The sequence below is a fragment of the Tursiops truncatus genome, chromosome 2 (genome assembly GCF_011762595.2).
Source record: "Tursiops truncatus isolate mTurTru1 chromosome 2, mTurTru1.mat.Y, whole genome shotgun sequence".
Lineage (NCBI taxonomy): Eukaryota > Metazoa > Chordata > Mammalia > Artiodactyla > Delphinidae > Tursiops > Tursiops truncatus.
This window is the reverse complement of record NC_047035.1, coordinates 115,268,024-115,282,375: the sequence shown is the minus strand read 5'-3', so window position 1 is coordinate 115,282,375 and position 14,352 is coordinate 115,268,024. Positions and strand designations below refer to the sequence as shown.

At 53.6% G+C, this 14,352-nt stretch overlaps 1 protein-coding gene across 1 annotated transcript; it reads right to left on the bottom strand.

The window, feature by feature from the left end:
* Window positions 1-6,808: 6,808 nt before the first annotated feature.
* ISLR2 (immunoglobulin superfamily containing leucine rich repeat 2) lies at window positions 6,809-12,619 on the bottom strand. Its single transcript, XM_033851976.2, has 3 exons — window positions 12,503-12,619; window positions 11,943-12,056; window positions 6,809-10,506 (listed from the first exon to the last, which is right to left on the bottom strand). Exons 1-3 carry the CDS (start codon window positions 12,510-12,512, stop codon window positions 8,255-8,257), a joined length of 2,376 nt encoding a protein of 791 aa, XP_033707867.1. The 5' UTR covers window positions 12,513-12,619; the 3' UTR covers window positions 6,809-8,254.
* Window positions 12,620-14,352: the final 1,733 nt, after the last annotated feature.

The following is a 14,352-nucleotide window of genomic DNA, read 5'->3' as shown; positions in this document are numbered from 1 at the left end:
AATACATACATTTGGAAATTTAAAAGCACATGTCTAAATAATTCATGAGTCAAGGAACAAATCTCATGGAAAGAAAATATTTAAAACTAAATGACAACGTAAACGCTCTCTATCAAAAATTGGGAGATGTTGTTAAAGTGGCACTTAGGGGGTCATTAATAGCTATAAATGCATACATTGAAATGAACAATTAAAATATATTAAAATGGAGAAAGTTTTAAAATTAATGAATTAAGAATGGAACTCAAAATGTAAACACCGAGAGTTGTATTGGTCTGATTCCGAGGAAGCCTGTGCCACGAGTCCCTGCTGTGCTGCTCAGAGAGAAAAGTATGTCGTTGGTACCAACAGGATCCTGGGCAGCCTCAAAAAAGAGTTCCGTGCTCCACTGTGGTGTGAAAGCAGCAAAAGACCTTTGTGCGAGGCCCCAGTGGAAGCTGAGTCCTGCCTGCAGACCTCCCAGATTTCACCCTAGCAAGCACCACCATCAGTCAGGCTGGCCCTGGGCCACAGGCTAGCTCCCTCTCCTGGGAGCACCTCTGCGCTGAGACTGTGCTTGGTCCCCTGTCTGACTTGCCCCAGGTGACATTTGTTCTTACAAAACCCTGGGACCACAGTAGCTCAAGATGGAGGGGAGTAGAGCCCTAGACCCCTGGTGGGGTGTGGATAGTGGAGGTAACACCCTTCACAAGCACTGGGGGAAACTGAACTGAATGAGATGGAAGCTCCCTGAGCTGGGGTTGTGTTAATGACACTGCTTATATTTCCATACAGATACATACATGTTTACAAATACATGCAAAAAAGGTCTGAAAAGATACATGCTACCCCAGTAAGAGTGGTTATCACTGGGGAGAGCTCTGAGATTGTGGGTAGTGGTCAGGGGGTTTCAGTTAATCAGCATTTAATTTAGGGCAAGAATGCATTCATATGTCACTTAATTTGTCACTTTAATTTCATAAAAATTCTTTCAGAATGAGACTGGATGGTTTTCGTTCGATGGGGTACTATAAATAATGCTATTTTTCTATATACTTCTGTATTTTTCAATTTTCTATTGAAACACTACCAATAGAACTTTCTGTGATGATGGAAATGTTCTATCTCTCTGCTGTCCAATATACAGTAGCCGCTAGCCATGTGTGGCTACTGAGTACTTGAAATGTGGCTAGTGTGACTGAGGAACCAAAATTTTCATTTCATTTCATTTTAACTAAGTAAAATTTAAATCTAAATAACCACATGTGGCTAGTGGCTGCTGTATTGGACACTGTGGTTCTATAATGACGTATGACTTTGTTGCTTTATTTCCAAGGGTTATTTTTCCACTTTTAAAAATCGAGGTATAGGGCTCCCCTGGTGGTGCAGTGGTTGACAGTCTGCCTGCCGATGCAGGGGACACGGGTTTGTGCCCCGGTACGGGAAGATCCCATATGCTGTGGAGCGGCTGGGCCTGTGAGCCATGGCCGCTGAAACTGCGCGTCCAGAGCCTGTGCTCTGCAACGGGAGAGGCCACAACAGTGAGAGGCCCGCGTACCACAAAAAAAAAAAAAAAGAAAAAAATATCGAGGTATAACATACAATAAAGTGCACAAATTTTAAGTTTGTAGCTTGATGAATTTTGACAAACCACCACCTAGATCCAGATATGAAACATTCCTTGCACCTCAGAACACTCCTTTGGTGGTTCCCACTCCTAGTCAGTGCCTTCCAATACTATTCTGACTTCTTTCACCAAAAATTAGTTTGACCCGTATTTGAACTTCATGTAAATGAGATCATGCATTGCATATTCTTCTTTCACTCAACATTATGACATCCATGCCATCGTATGTAGTTGTAGCTTTGTTCTTTTTCGTGGTTTTTTTCGTGGTTGTGTGGTATTCCATTGTATGAATGAATATACCACAGTTTCCACTCCCCACCCCCAAATCTACTCTTGGTAAATAGTGGGTTATTTCTAATCTGGGGCTATTACAAATAAAGCCACTGTGAACATTCTTCTACTTGTGTGCACCAAAAGACTCGTTTGTCTTTGGTGGACCTAAGCGTTCATTTCTATTGGGTATATGCCCAAGAGAGAAATTGCTGAATCACAAGCTATATGTATCTTTACCTTTAGCATACTGTCAAAATTTTCCCAAAGTGGCTATAACCATTTACATTTAGTCATGCATAACTTTTATAATTGGGGGGAAGCTATTTTGAGAAATGAGAGAGACAGCAAGAGAAACCCTTTTTCTAGACAAACTCCATAATTAGCAGCAAATTTAGCAATACTATGTAAAATACATCATCCCTCGCTGAAACTGATTTATATAAGTATTGGGAGGGAGTTTGGCTTGGTGTCTAAGAGCTCTGATGTTGGAGTCAGATAACCAAAGTACAAACCTCAACCCTGCAAATCACAGCTGTGTGACCTTCAGCAAATGACTAACCCTCTTTGCTCTTTGGTCTCTTTGCCTGAAAGTGGAAATAATAATATCACCTCACAGGATTATTTTAAGGATTAATAAAATAATGCTTATAAGTTCCATAGTATGTCTTAAATATGGTAAGAGTTCAATAAATGTTAGCTACTATTGGTATTATTTGGTTAATTTTTTTTTTTTTTTTTGTGGTACGCGGGCCTCTCACTGTTGTGGCCTCTCCCGTTGCGGAGCACGGGCTCCGGACGCGCAGGCTCAGCGGCCATGGCTCACGGGCCCAGCCGCTCCGCGGCATGTGGGATCTTCCCTGACCGGGGCACAAACCCGTGTCTCCTGCATCGGCAGGCGGAGTCTCAACCACTGCACCACCAGGGAAGCCCTGGTTAATATTTTTATTAACATTTGGTGACCAGTAGCATTTTTAGCCCGTCTTAATACATGATAGGCCACTTTTATTACAAAGTGTTGATAATTAATTCTCCATTCCCATTCTTTCCCCATTTCACCACTGACCAATTCTTATGAAGTTCCTATCTGAGCGCTATGATTGTGGCAGTTTTTCTCTCAAATGGTTGGATGCCTTGAATGGCTTTTAGACTCAATTTAAGGACCAGTTTGCTTGAGTGTTGCTAAGAGAAAATGCATCTAATTTGCCAAAACCAAATTAACTCCTAATACACGAGGGGAAATGTTTAAGTAGTAAACAGTTGATAAAAAATATAAACACTTTTATTCTCCTTATTCCATGCGGGCTTAAACTAATTATTGAACTTACATTCACATGTCCAGACAAAGCATATGCAATTACCACAATTTAAAAAATCATACCATCTTCAAATTACCTAAATTACTTATTCAACCAACGGATGATACAAAATCTTTCCAACTAATTTAACCCAACAAGTCTTCCCCTCATGGGGTCCTTGGATGGCTCTTTTCTTTTTTTTTTTTAAATCCATATCAAGTCTCATGAGGAATACTGGCCATATTTTGAAACAAACACTAATATTGTAAGACATTTTATAATTCAATCTCTTTTATATGCCAGTCACAGTAGATCTTTCATTTTCAATATAACGTTATTCTCTATTGAGTCATAAGGCAAAATCTTGTCATTGAACACATATGCATGGGTGGGAATGTTGTAAATGCAATCAATTAATTGACACATTGCAACTGAAGTGGCTCTGCTTGCTCCATCCTCAATTTTCCAGAATTTCTCTTCTCAATATCTTTATGTTGGAGATTTACAAGGTAAAGGTATTTGTCAGGTCAGACTTGGCAATTTATGGTCTCTACTTGGGGCCTTTCTTGGGGCTTGGCTTTTTCAGGAGAAAATGCATCTAATCGCTAAAAGAACAAGGTCTCCCAGTTTCTTTTGCTCAGTGCTCTTGCAGTCATGGTTCTTTCTCTGCAGATGATGCCTCCTGTTGTGCAGACAGAAGGTTCCTCTTTCCCTGTGGAGTGTCTCATAACTGGGGCTCTGATATTGACAAACCTGGAGCAAGGCAGTGGTAGCAAGATGCTACCTCCCTTTCCTCTGTGTATCAAAATGCATCATTCTGATATCCCGGAAGGAAAACCAAGATTAGCATCACAACCAGGGAATAGCAGTCCAAACATTTACTGACCCAAGTAAGCTTCAGAGATGTTAGCTTTAGTTGTGGTTGTTATTAAGGTGTCGTGGGCAGGGCTGCATTCCGGACACAAGATCAGGAAGCAGAGGACCCTACACCAGCTGCTTCTCCCTCGAAGAAGCCCTGCCTCCCTTTGTCCTTTTATTAATGGACTTTCTCAAATGATCTTCAAGATGATTCTCATTCCAGCTGATTTTTAGGAGACACTTGCTGGGGAGGACTCCTTTCAAATCACCTTTCTGCAGACAGTTTTCCAATCTGATTCAAGGCCACATCCTGGGCATCTGGTTTCTGTAGCTCAAAGAATTACTGCTCCTGACAAATTGCTCTGAGTTCCAAGGCTACTGCTGTCATATTGCATTCTCTGACCATTTTCCAGGTCCCCTCATACACACTCAGATTCTCTCTCTCTGTCTCTCTCTCTGTCTTCAACCCATTAGACTCCATTCCCATCCACATAAGTTTTATGACAAAATACGCTGGAGAGAGTTAGCTAGCGCAGCACCTGAAGCATATAGCAGAGGCTCAAATATATGCATTGAAAGAAAAGCTTTGGAGCCCTGAAGTGAGGGATGGAGGTGGGGATCACATCTCCACACCTCTGCAGGTTCTCACAGAGCATGTGCCAATTGCAACATCAGGCCTGGGGGGTGGAAGTGAGGAAACACATTTTAAACTGCTCAACAACTGATTCCTTGGCGGGAGGGAGTGAATAGTGAGTCCCCATGTCTGGATAAATATAAACTGAAGGTGCACAACCACCTGATGGGGACTGTGTAGAAAAGAATTAAACCTCAAGTGGGTAGTTGAATTAGTAAGTATTCAGTGTCCCTTCCAACCCTGGGATTTTATAAGATTCCTTGAGGAAGAAAAAAAGGAGAGGCAGAAAAAAAGAGAACAGAGAGGCGAGAAGGGGAGGAAATGAAAGAATAAAATGTAAAAGGAGACAAGAAGGAAGGCCAGAGGCTGGGGACCGTTCTGTTCTTGAGCCAAACATTCGGACAGAAGATACAGAGTTCCTGAGAGGGCTGGTATCTCAATGGGCAGTCGGCAGAGTGTCACAGCACCATGGTTCTCAGCCTCCAGCACCCACCCATTCCTGTCCTATGGGCCAAGTCTTTGGGCCTGGCTTCGTCCAGGCAGCATGAGGTCGAGCAGAGCACTGATGTGTTCATTAGAAAGCTTGGCCTGGGACAAAGAAGGGGCAGAACTCTCCACAACTCTGCACAATCCCTTGGGGGCACTCAGGATCCTAGGGGGTCTCCAGGAGGGTTCTCAATCCTTAGGACAGGGGGGAACAAGAAGGAGGCCTTCCCTCTACCCCCTCCTCCCATGAGGAGAGGATTGGGTGGGACGGACATTGGTAAGCACTCACCAGCCCAGCCAGGCCTGTGCCCAAACGCAACTGTGTGGGTGGCTTCCTGAACCACAGGAATTGGGCCAGTCCCTGCCCCCTGCTCAAAGGCAGCATTTGCAGATAGAACAAAGCAGCCCTCTTCCTAAAAGATATTTCTGAGCTCTGTCCCTGACAGTGGTGTGGGCTGCAGTGGTGGGGCTTGGGCTGTGGTCCTCAGAGGGGAATTTTTCTCAGAGACAGCTTTGCTGGTCTGGGAAGGGAACCTGAGCTCTGGCCCTGGGAAATGTCCCAGCTACTGCCTCTGCCAGGAGACAAGCTAGGACAGGATGCTGGGTGTCTGGACCTGGGCCTGGTCCCCAGACTGGCCTGGTCCAGTTAGGAAGACCTGCTACCCACAGAGAGGATGAGGGATGACAAGAGATTAGAAGCTGGAAGAAAAGAGAGCAGAGATGGACTCTTCACCTGACCCCCTCATTTCTATTCCTTTCCTCTTCCACCACTCTTCCTGGCTGCTCCCCATCCCCTGGGGGGATTCAGCTGAAATACAACCGGCCCAACCCCAGCACTGTAGGCTGGAGCATCCACTTTGGATCTCTCTGTCTATCCTGTTCCCCACCCAAGAAGCCCCATTTCTAGGACTATTAAACCAGTGTGCTTCCAACCCTGATGGTACCTGCGCACCCACCTCAGCCCACACCAACAGGCACACGCCCTGCCAGGTGTCCATGCATCACTCACTGACCATAATCCCCCAACACACACACACACACAACCACACGCACACACACACACAACCACACGCACACACACGCACACACACGCATGGCTCCTGGGTTAAAAGCGTCAGCTTGTTCTGTGGAATCAACCTTGCCGATTTCCCCCTTTGCTGCTCTCCCTCATTTGCCTGCTCTGTAATCTGTGTTACTTGTGACATCTTTTGTGCACAAGTCTTGCCCCTATGCATCTTCAGAGAACCAAAGATGGTGTTCAGACACAGAAACTAGGCAGTCCTCACACGCACAGCCACGCCCCATCACAGTGACAGTGTCAACCCAAGGAGGACTGTGCACTCGCACGCACTCACACACACACACTCTGGAGCTCCCCGCGTTCAGTCTGCAGAGAGCCACCCCTCTCTCTCTGCAAGCCCTCCCCCACTCACTTCCAGCCTCCCCCATCCCACCTGGTTTCCCCCCTCCATTCCAGAGCTGGAGGCACCAAGAGCAGGCACCAGGTGCAAACACCTGGTAAAAATCACAAGCCAGTCAAACAAAAAATCACACAAAGGATCCCAACGGGAGGATCCTATGGGCTCCTTCCTTCTGCTGTTTCCTCCTGCATCCTCCAGGCTTCCTCCCCCTGTCCCCCGACAAAGAGTCACCAAGGCCAGTTCAAATCGATTGTTTTATTGACTGTTTACATACAGACGCCTTTAGAAAAGGGTGCGGACTCCAGGGGGCTATTCTGCCCCGGGCCGCACTTGTGCTGCGCTTCACGGACAGGGCTGGTCCCGATGCCCCAAACCCCCCACCCCAACCCTTAGGCTTTTCTGCAAGAAAGAAAAAAGACCAGCGCCCGAGTCGTCGCGCCGCGTCCCCTCTCCCCGCCCTCCCTCCCGCCCGCCTCCCTACACTACCCTTGACACACTTTTACAGGACACAGACTTTTCTCCTACAGAGCACGCTCGTCTAGGACTACAGCCGCGCAAATGTTACTATTCTCGCGGAAGGAGGGGCGGGGCGGGGGGGGGGCGCGAGGACCGAGGGCCTTTTCTCCATCCGGATCCCGCCGCACGGTCACGCGCAGGCTTTGTGCGAACCGAGACACTCGCCCCTCACCAGAGACCCGGTCCAGGAGGCCGGGGTTGGCTTCCGGCGCCCCTGGTGCTTCTCGAGCTGAGGTCTGGGCCGCATGCAGCAGCGGAAGCGGAGCTGTCGAGTCTCCAGAAATTCCCGACTCACCTACAACGAAATTGGCCCGGGACCAAGGCCGCACCCTCCGCGGAAACAGGGCGCGTGGTTTTGCGGCGCTTTAAGTTAGGAGAGAGGGCGAGAGAAGACGGATTCCCCCCATCCCCAGACACAGACACACCCAGTTTTCCCAGAGGCTAGCAAGGGAGTGTTAGCACCAGATCCGGAGTGTCACTGTCTTTGAAAACAACGAAAATATGAACATCGGAGCGCGGAGCTGAAAGGCGCCGCAGGCACCCGGCTCGGCTCCAGCTGGTCAGAAGCGGAGTGGGGGACGGGGGACAGAAGCGTTTGGTTCCCAGTCATAAGGGGGCTTTGAAACTAAAAACTGGGGAGTTGCCACAGAATCCTGGCTTCTGGGATGTGCACCCCGGAAAGGGCGGAGTAGGGGTTGAGGCGGGACCCCGTAGCGCTCCACGCTAAGGACATCTGGGGGACCCGGGCTGACCCCCGAGCCACAGCATACCCATCAGATGTTTCCAAAGTCTTCTCCCATTTCCTCTGGCTTCCGAGCCCACTGTGGAGCGGGCTCGGGGCGGATTTCGCAGATAATTGCAGTGGGAACGGAGAGGCTTGGATTTCGCCTCACGGTCAGCGGGTGGTGTCTTACACTGGGAGGGAGGAGCGGGGAACTGTGCTCGCCACGGAGGGGAATTCAGCCCTCGAGGACAATGACCGTCGTGGATGGGACTGGTAAAATCGTCCCACTCCCCACTAGAAGTCCCCAGTAGTCAAGGTTAGGGGGTGGTAAGGGGGTGGAGTAAGTGAAAGTTGGGGGTCATAAATCCTGCCAGCCCAAGGCTTCTGCTCCCAGGCACCCAAGGTGGGGGATGGGAATGGGCTGCCAGACGGGCTGGGGGTTCAGCCCGCTGTCTGCCTGTAGTTGCCGTTAATCTCCTGGGCGATGTTGACCGCTTCGGCACCCAGGGGCAGCCGATCACTGTACTCGGAGCCCGCCTCGAACTCCTCTTGGTTGGCCTTGGACTGGCATTCCGCCAGCGAGCAGGCCGCCAGGCTCTCCTCCCTCTGCAGGTCCCCACCTGGGTCGCCCTGCTCTGCTTCTTCGTCAAGGCCCTCCCCGGGGGTCTCCTCTGGCTCCTCGCCGCCCGCCTCGCCGCCTGCAGGGTAGCTTTTCTCGGATTCGAGGTAGGAGGCACGCGGGTCGAAATCGGCGGCGATGCGCTTCTCCATGGGATCCGGGGCCTGCGGCCTCAGGATAAGACGGTAGGGCTTGCCCGGGTGTTTGGCCAGCAGATGGCAGCAGGCGGCGCCCAGCAGGGGCACGGTGGCCAGCACCAGGAGGAACACGCTCACCGCCACGATAACCAGCAGTGAGGGCAACTCTTTCTTGGTGGCGAACACCACTTGCACGTGGCAGGCCTCGCCTGCCAACGCCAGGCACACGGAGTAGTTGGTGCCGGGCCGCAGGCCACGGAACCAGTAGGCGTTGACGCCCTCCTCTACACGCGACCACTGCACGGCTGCGCCGCCCCCCGCCGGGCACAGATAGAGCAGGCGCAATGGCCGCCGTCCGGGCCGCCCTGCTCCCGCAGCCCCGCCGGGCCCAGGGCCCCATCTTGCCGCCAGTGGCGTCAGTTGCACCCGCGCCTCGCGCTCCGCCACGTCCAGCGCAATGACGCCCAGCTCAAAGACATGCGGCTTGAGCTCGGCGCTCTGGTTGAACGCGTGGTTGGACACGTACCGCGAGGGGTCCCCGTGGCCACAGCGCTGCTCCTCCACCGGGTCAGCAGAGACCTGGTCTTCCGCCTCTTCACCCTCACCTGCCTCCTCGTCCCCCTCCGGCCCCGCCTGTGTCTCCCCGAGGACGCTAACCCGGCCCAGGCCTTGGCTTTTGATTTTGCCCTCGGGCTTGGAAGGTAGGACACTGTTGCCCCGGGTTTTGGCTGTGGACTTACGCTCAGAGGTTGGAGCCTGCCCATCAGGGTCTCCCCCTGAGCCAGGAGCGTGCTTTGGGGGCCCTGCAGCTGCCACTGCCACGCGAACTGACGTGGAGTTGGCACCCAGCTCGTTGTGCGCACGGCATGTGTAGATGCCTGCCTCCTTGGCACTCAGGAGGGGCACCAACAGGGAGCCGTTTGTAAGGGCCAGGAAGCGCGGGGTAGCTGGGGGCGCGGGCCAAGCGGGTGCTGGAGTCGGGGTTGGAGCCTCTGTCTGCGTTGGCCCGTCCCCATCTCCTTCCTCCTCACCGTCTTCCCCTCCGTCCCCGTCGTCCTCCCCGCTCAGGATCGGCGGCACTAACACTACGGTGCCCCCCGGAATCTGAAGCTGCCATTGCAGGCGGGGCGTGGGGTGTCCTTCGGCGACGCAGTGTAGCATGAGCGTTAGGCCGGAGCGCAGAGGGCTGCCCGGCGCCTCAGGCGGCGGCTCAACACTCAGATGCACACTGGGAGGTGCACAGGACAGGGCGGGCAGGCGGTGCACCGGCACCCCCTGCAGAGCAGGAGGAGAGGCGCACGCGATGGAGTCGGGCTCTGGTAACGAGACCCGGGTGCTCGCCGCCCAGGCCTGTAGCCACACAAGGCTGCAACCGCAGTGGAAGGGGTTGTGATAGAGTTGCAGATGTGACAGCGCGCTTAGCGCATCGAAGGTGCCAGGAGCCAGTGTACGAAGCCGGTTGTTGTTGATGCGTAGGGAGCGCAGGTCGGGCAGTGCACCGAGTGCGTCCCGGGGCAATGAGCCCAAGCGGTTGTGGTTCATCTTGAGTAGTTGTAGAGCGCTCAGGTTACGCAGGTCGCTCCATGGGAAGCTGGATATGAGGTTGTGGCTCAGGTCGAGGTTCTTGAGCTGGCTCAGCACCGCCAGCGAGCCCAGCTCCACGGTGCGCACCTCATTGTGCGCCAGCCACAGAGACGTGACCTGCGTGACGTCGGCGAAGGCCCCACGCCGCAGCACGGTGATTTTGTTCGCCGACAGACTAAGCGTGGTCACGTTGGCCGGTAGTCCTTCCGGCACCTCGTGCAGCTCCTTGTAGGCGCAGTCGGCGAATTGGTGCGCGTACTTGTCCACACAGGCGCACGGCTCTGGGCACGCTCTGGCCACTCCTAGCAGCGCCCAAGCCAGCCACAGGGCCCTCAAGGGCACCATCGCGGATCCTGCAGGTGGAAGCCGGGGGAAGAGAGGAGAAGGTGACTCACTGAGCCCCAGGTTCCCTTCCCTATCCATCTGCCTCCTCCGTAAACCCGTCTAGGGCAGGTTCCAGGGCTGCGGTAACTTTCTCCTCTGTGCCCAGGAGCCTCTCTTAGGCACGAGTTGGAGCTCAGTAAAAGTATTGGGATTCAATGCTTGCTCCCTCTCAGGGCCCTGACTTCCTTTTCTAGCCGCCTCGTATCTTGCTCTTTTTTCTCTACCTATCCCATCAGCCTGGGGCTGAGCTCTCCACAGAGTGGGCCGCTAGCAGGTCTGCCCTGGGCTTTGCATCGAGCCCTGACTATGTTTCTAAACCTTCGTTTAACTCAGTGAAAGGGATACATAGAAAGGGTATTTTTGTCCGTGACCGCCTGTCTTCCCTTGAACTCTTTGTCCCATGGCACGGCACTCGCCCACACACGCCCATACACGCCCATACAAGCGCACAACAATACAAACACACGCCCAGGCACCTGCCATCAAACCAACAACTTCTGCAGGGGCTTAGGGGTTCACAACACATTTCCTAGACATACAAACACAAAGGCACCCAGACACAGACACAATATATCTGGAGACCTCATTGTTCTCTCAACTGAACAGAGCATTTGTCCAGCGTTCTCCACCACGGGGCAAAGTGCTTTCCTGTTCATTGTGAGAATTGACAGACACCAGGGCACAAGTCCTCACACAGACCAACCCACACAGAGGGACACAGGCGAGCACTTGCGCCTGTACACAGCCCTCTCAGATTGAAATCCCAGTGGATCAGCAAATGCTGAGAACTTGCTGCAGGTGGCAAGAGGCTTGTGACCAGGGGACTAGTCAGGTCCCTTTTCGGCCGCAACTGAAGCCGCCTGCCCTGGGCTGCAACTCCTAGGAGGGGAAAACCATCAGGGCCCCTCGATCAACCTTCCTTCTGAGGAAGGAGGTCCTCCGAGCTGGGACCGAGAGCAATGGAGGGAGGTCACTAAAGATTCTCGCTCCCCCCTCTGCATCTTCCCAGACGGCTCCCATGGGGGCAGGGGAGTCCCTAGCCGATGGGTCAAGGGGGCTGCCACTAGCTAATCAAGTAGAAGGTTCAAGATTCTGCCTCTTTTCTGCAGCCCACAATGCCTGAGGACAAATCCCCCCCCCCCAATAAAAGATTCGTATCCGCAGTCATACAAACGCACTTAAAAACAGATTCTCCGCTCCCACTTAGGGCTCCTGGCAGGTTCGGCAGAGCCCCTCCCACCCTCTGGTCTTTGGAACCCGCGTTCCCCACTCCCTCTCGCTCCGGAGGGAAGGCCCCTCCCCTCTTCTCCCCGGTCTAGCCTAGAGAGAGCCGGCAGGGTCTGGCGCCCTGGACGGGATTTACCCCCATCTGGGTCAGCGTTACGGGGTGGTCTCCGCTGCTTACCCGCTGCTCGCCGACTCTCCGCGCGCTGCCCTCGGGCTGCAACCCCTTCTCCAGACTTGAGGTCGCGGAGCCAGGACGACAGCTTAAGGGCGCTTCCCACATCTGTTGCTGCGACTGTGGGGAAGATGGGGGAGAGGCAGAGAAAGGGACAGGTAAGTTGTGGACTCCTCTGGCCCTGAGGTCCCACTTCAGTTTTTCCTTTCGCCTCTGTTCCCCCCACCTCTCACTGGCTGCAGATTGAGGAGTCCTTGCGCGCTCCCGGGCTCAGCAGGGACGCGCACAGCCTCTCCCACCTCCCGCATCATCTACATTTGTTAAAGCCATAGAGACTTCCCCTGGCCAAGAGACGTTGGTCACAAAGGGGCGCCCCCACGCCCAGCACCCCGGCTTGGCTCTTTCCAGTTCACCACACTCCCATAACCCTCGTCCCCCCCCTATTTACACATCTGCAGACATTGTCACTATCCCTAATCACACGACTCCCTCCCCATTCAAACGCGTTGGCACAGACACAGACCCTCGCACCCTCCACACAGTCGCTCTTCATATGTTAGAATTACCCATCATCATGTAATAATCGCATCAATGTGTTGAGATCTCGCTACGTTCACACACATTTTCAAAGGCACACCTTCACCCGGGACGCTCAGCATTCCCCCCTCCTGCACGCACACACATTCATGCGCACTCACCCTCACGCGCGGGTCCCGCCAGAGCCCGTTAGCTTTGCTGCTTAATTGAATGCGAGCCTCTTTTACGCCCCGCAACACGTGAGACAAACCATCTTTAAGGAATTTGGGGGAAGGAAGAGCTCACGCCTGAAGGGGGAAAGCGTGTCTTTGCCTTAAAACTCTTTTTGCAAAGGCAGGCGGTGGCGCAGAGAGTCCTCGCGCGGGACCGGGTGAGCTGCGCGCCGCAGGGGTCGCGCGGACTCTTCCTTCCCGCACCCCTGCTGCTAGCCGCCTCCTCCCCGAAGCCACGTTCAACACGATGCATAATTGATAGTGTTAGCAGAGCGCCTCACCCTCCCTGCTATTTTTGCCTGGCTCTGGGCAGCTACGAGCCCTGGTTTCCCCAGCTCCCACCTCACCTCTTGCCAGTCCAACCTGAAGACTAGAACGCACCGCCCTACTGGGCGCTCCCCTGCCCAGCCTCCTCAGGTCGAATCTGTACGTCTTGCCTTTTGTGGCTAAACCAGCGCTGGAAGCCCACCGCCCAGCTCGAGGGCCCGTGCGCACCGCTGGGTGGGGCAGGGCGCGTTGGTACCAGCCTCCGCTCCCAGGAAGCCGGCCCGGACGCAGCCAAGCGCCTCGCCCTCAGGACTTGCCATCTAGGGGCGAATGGGGCTCCGGGGCTGCAGCAGGCGGCGGTATGGAAAGGGATGGTTACAAAACGTCTGCTCCTTTTGAGCACCGTGGGTTGGAGACTTCAGGCTTGAGCATCTCTCTCCCTCCTCCGCCCCCGCCATCATCTTCACGGTCTAACGAGCAAACACACCATCAACCCCACACACTATCCCGCAAAGCCTCTGCGGCCCGATACCGCCCCAATGTTTCACACCCTCACACAACAACGGGCCTCAGCAGACTCGAATATTTGCTGTTCCGGACTCTCGCTTCCTGTCTCTGGCGAAACCCCGATATTTCTTTTGACGACAAAGAAGTGGAAGCCCAGGGATGTCGAGGCATTTGTATAAAACACGATTTCTGTTCCCCCTCAGTGCCCATGGCAGCCCTGGAGACAGAGTTGCTGACCAGAATCGGAAAAGGGGTGCAGGCTTCGGGAAACACGCAGAGCGCCTGCCTTCCCCGTTTTTTCCATAGACACTGGGCGCTCCGGGCGCACGTGTCCCCCCAGCCCTCACTCGGGCCGTGGCGGTCTCTGGAGGTGGGTCGGTTTGGGGCCTCTGAGATCAATCTTCCGATTTCAGTGTTGAGCATTTTAATGAGCTGGGGAGGTGGGGGAGAGATACGGGTGAGGAGCTCTGCCTCTAAAGAGACCACCCGATCGGGGTTCTGAGGAGCCTTTATAAATTAAATATGAACAGACTGGCGCACACACACTTCGCATCCTTCCCTCTCTTCTGTTCCTGCGGTCGCTACAGGCAGCCCAGCCATCTGGGACCAGCGCATCTCGCTCAACCCAGAATTCAGAACCCAGAACTTCATTCCACCTGCCTGTGCCTGTAGTTCCCACAGACGCCCCGGGGGAGGGGCGCGGGGGCGCCCTGAGGGAGAAGGTGTCTTCGAGGAGGGAGGAGGAGTAAGAGGATCTTGACCGTGCGGTGGGGGCAACGAGAGCTGGTCCCGGGCGGTTTGGGCCTGACTGGGCGGGGGAATGGCGCGGCCGGCTGGCCCGGCACAGACTCTTTGTCTGCGGAGCAAGGGGGGCGTCCTGGGTGTGTTGGCCA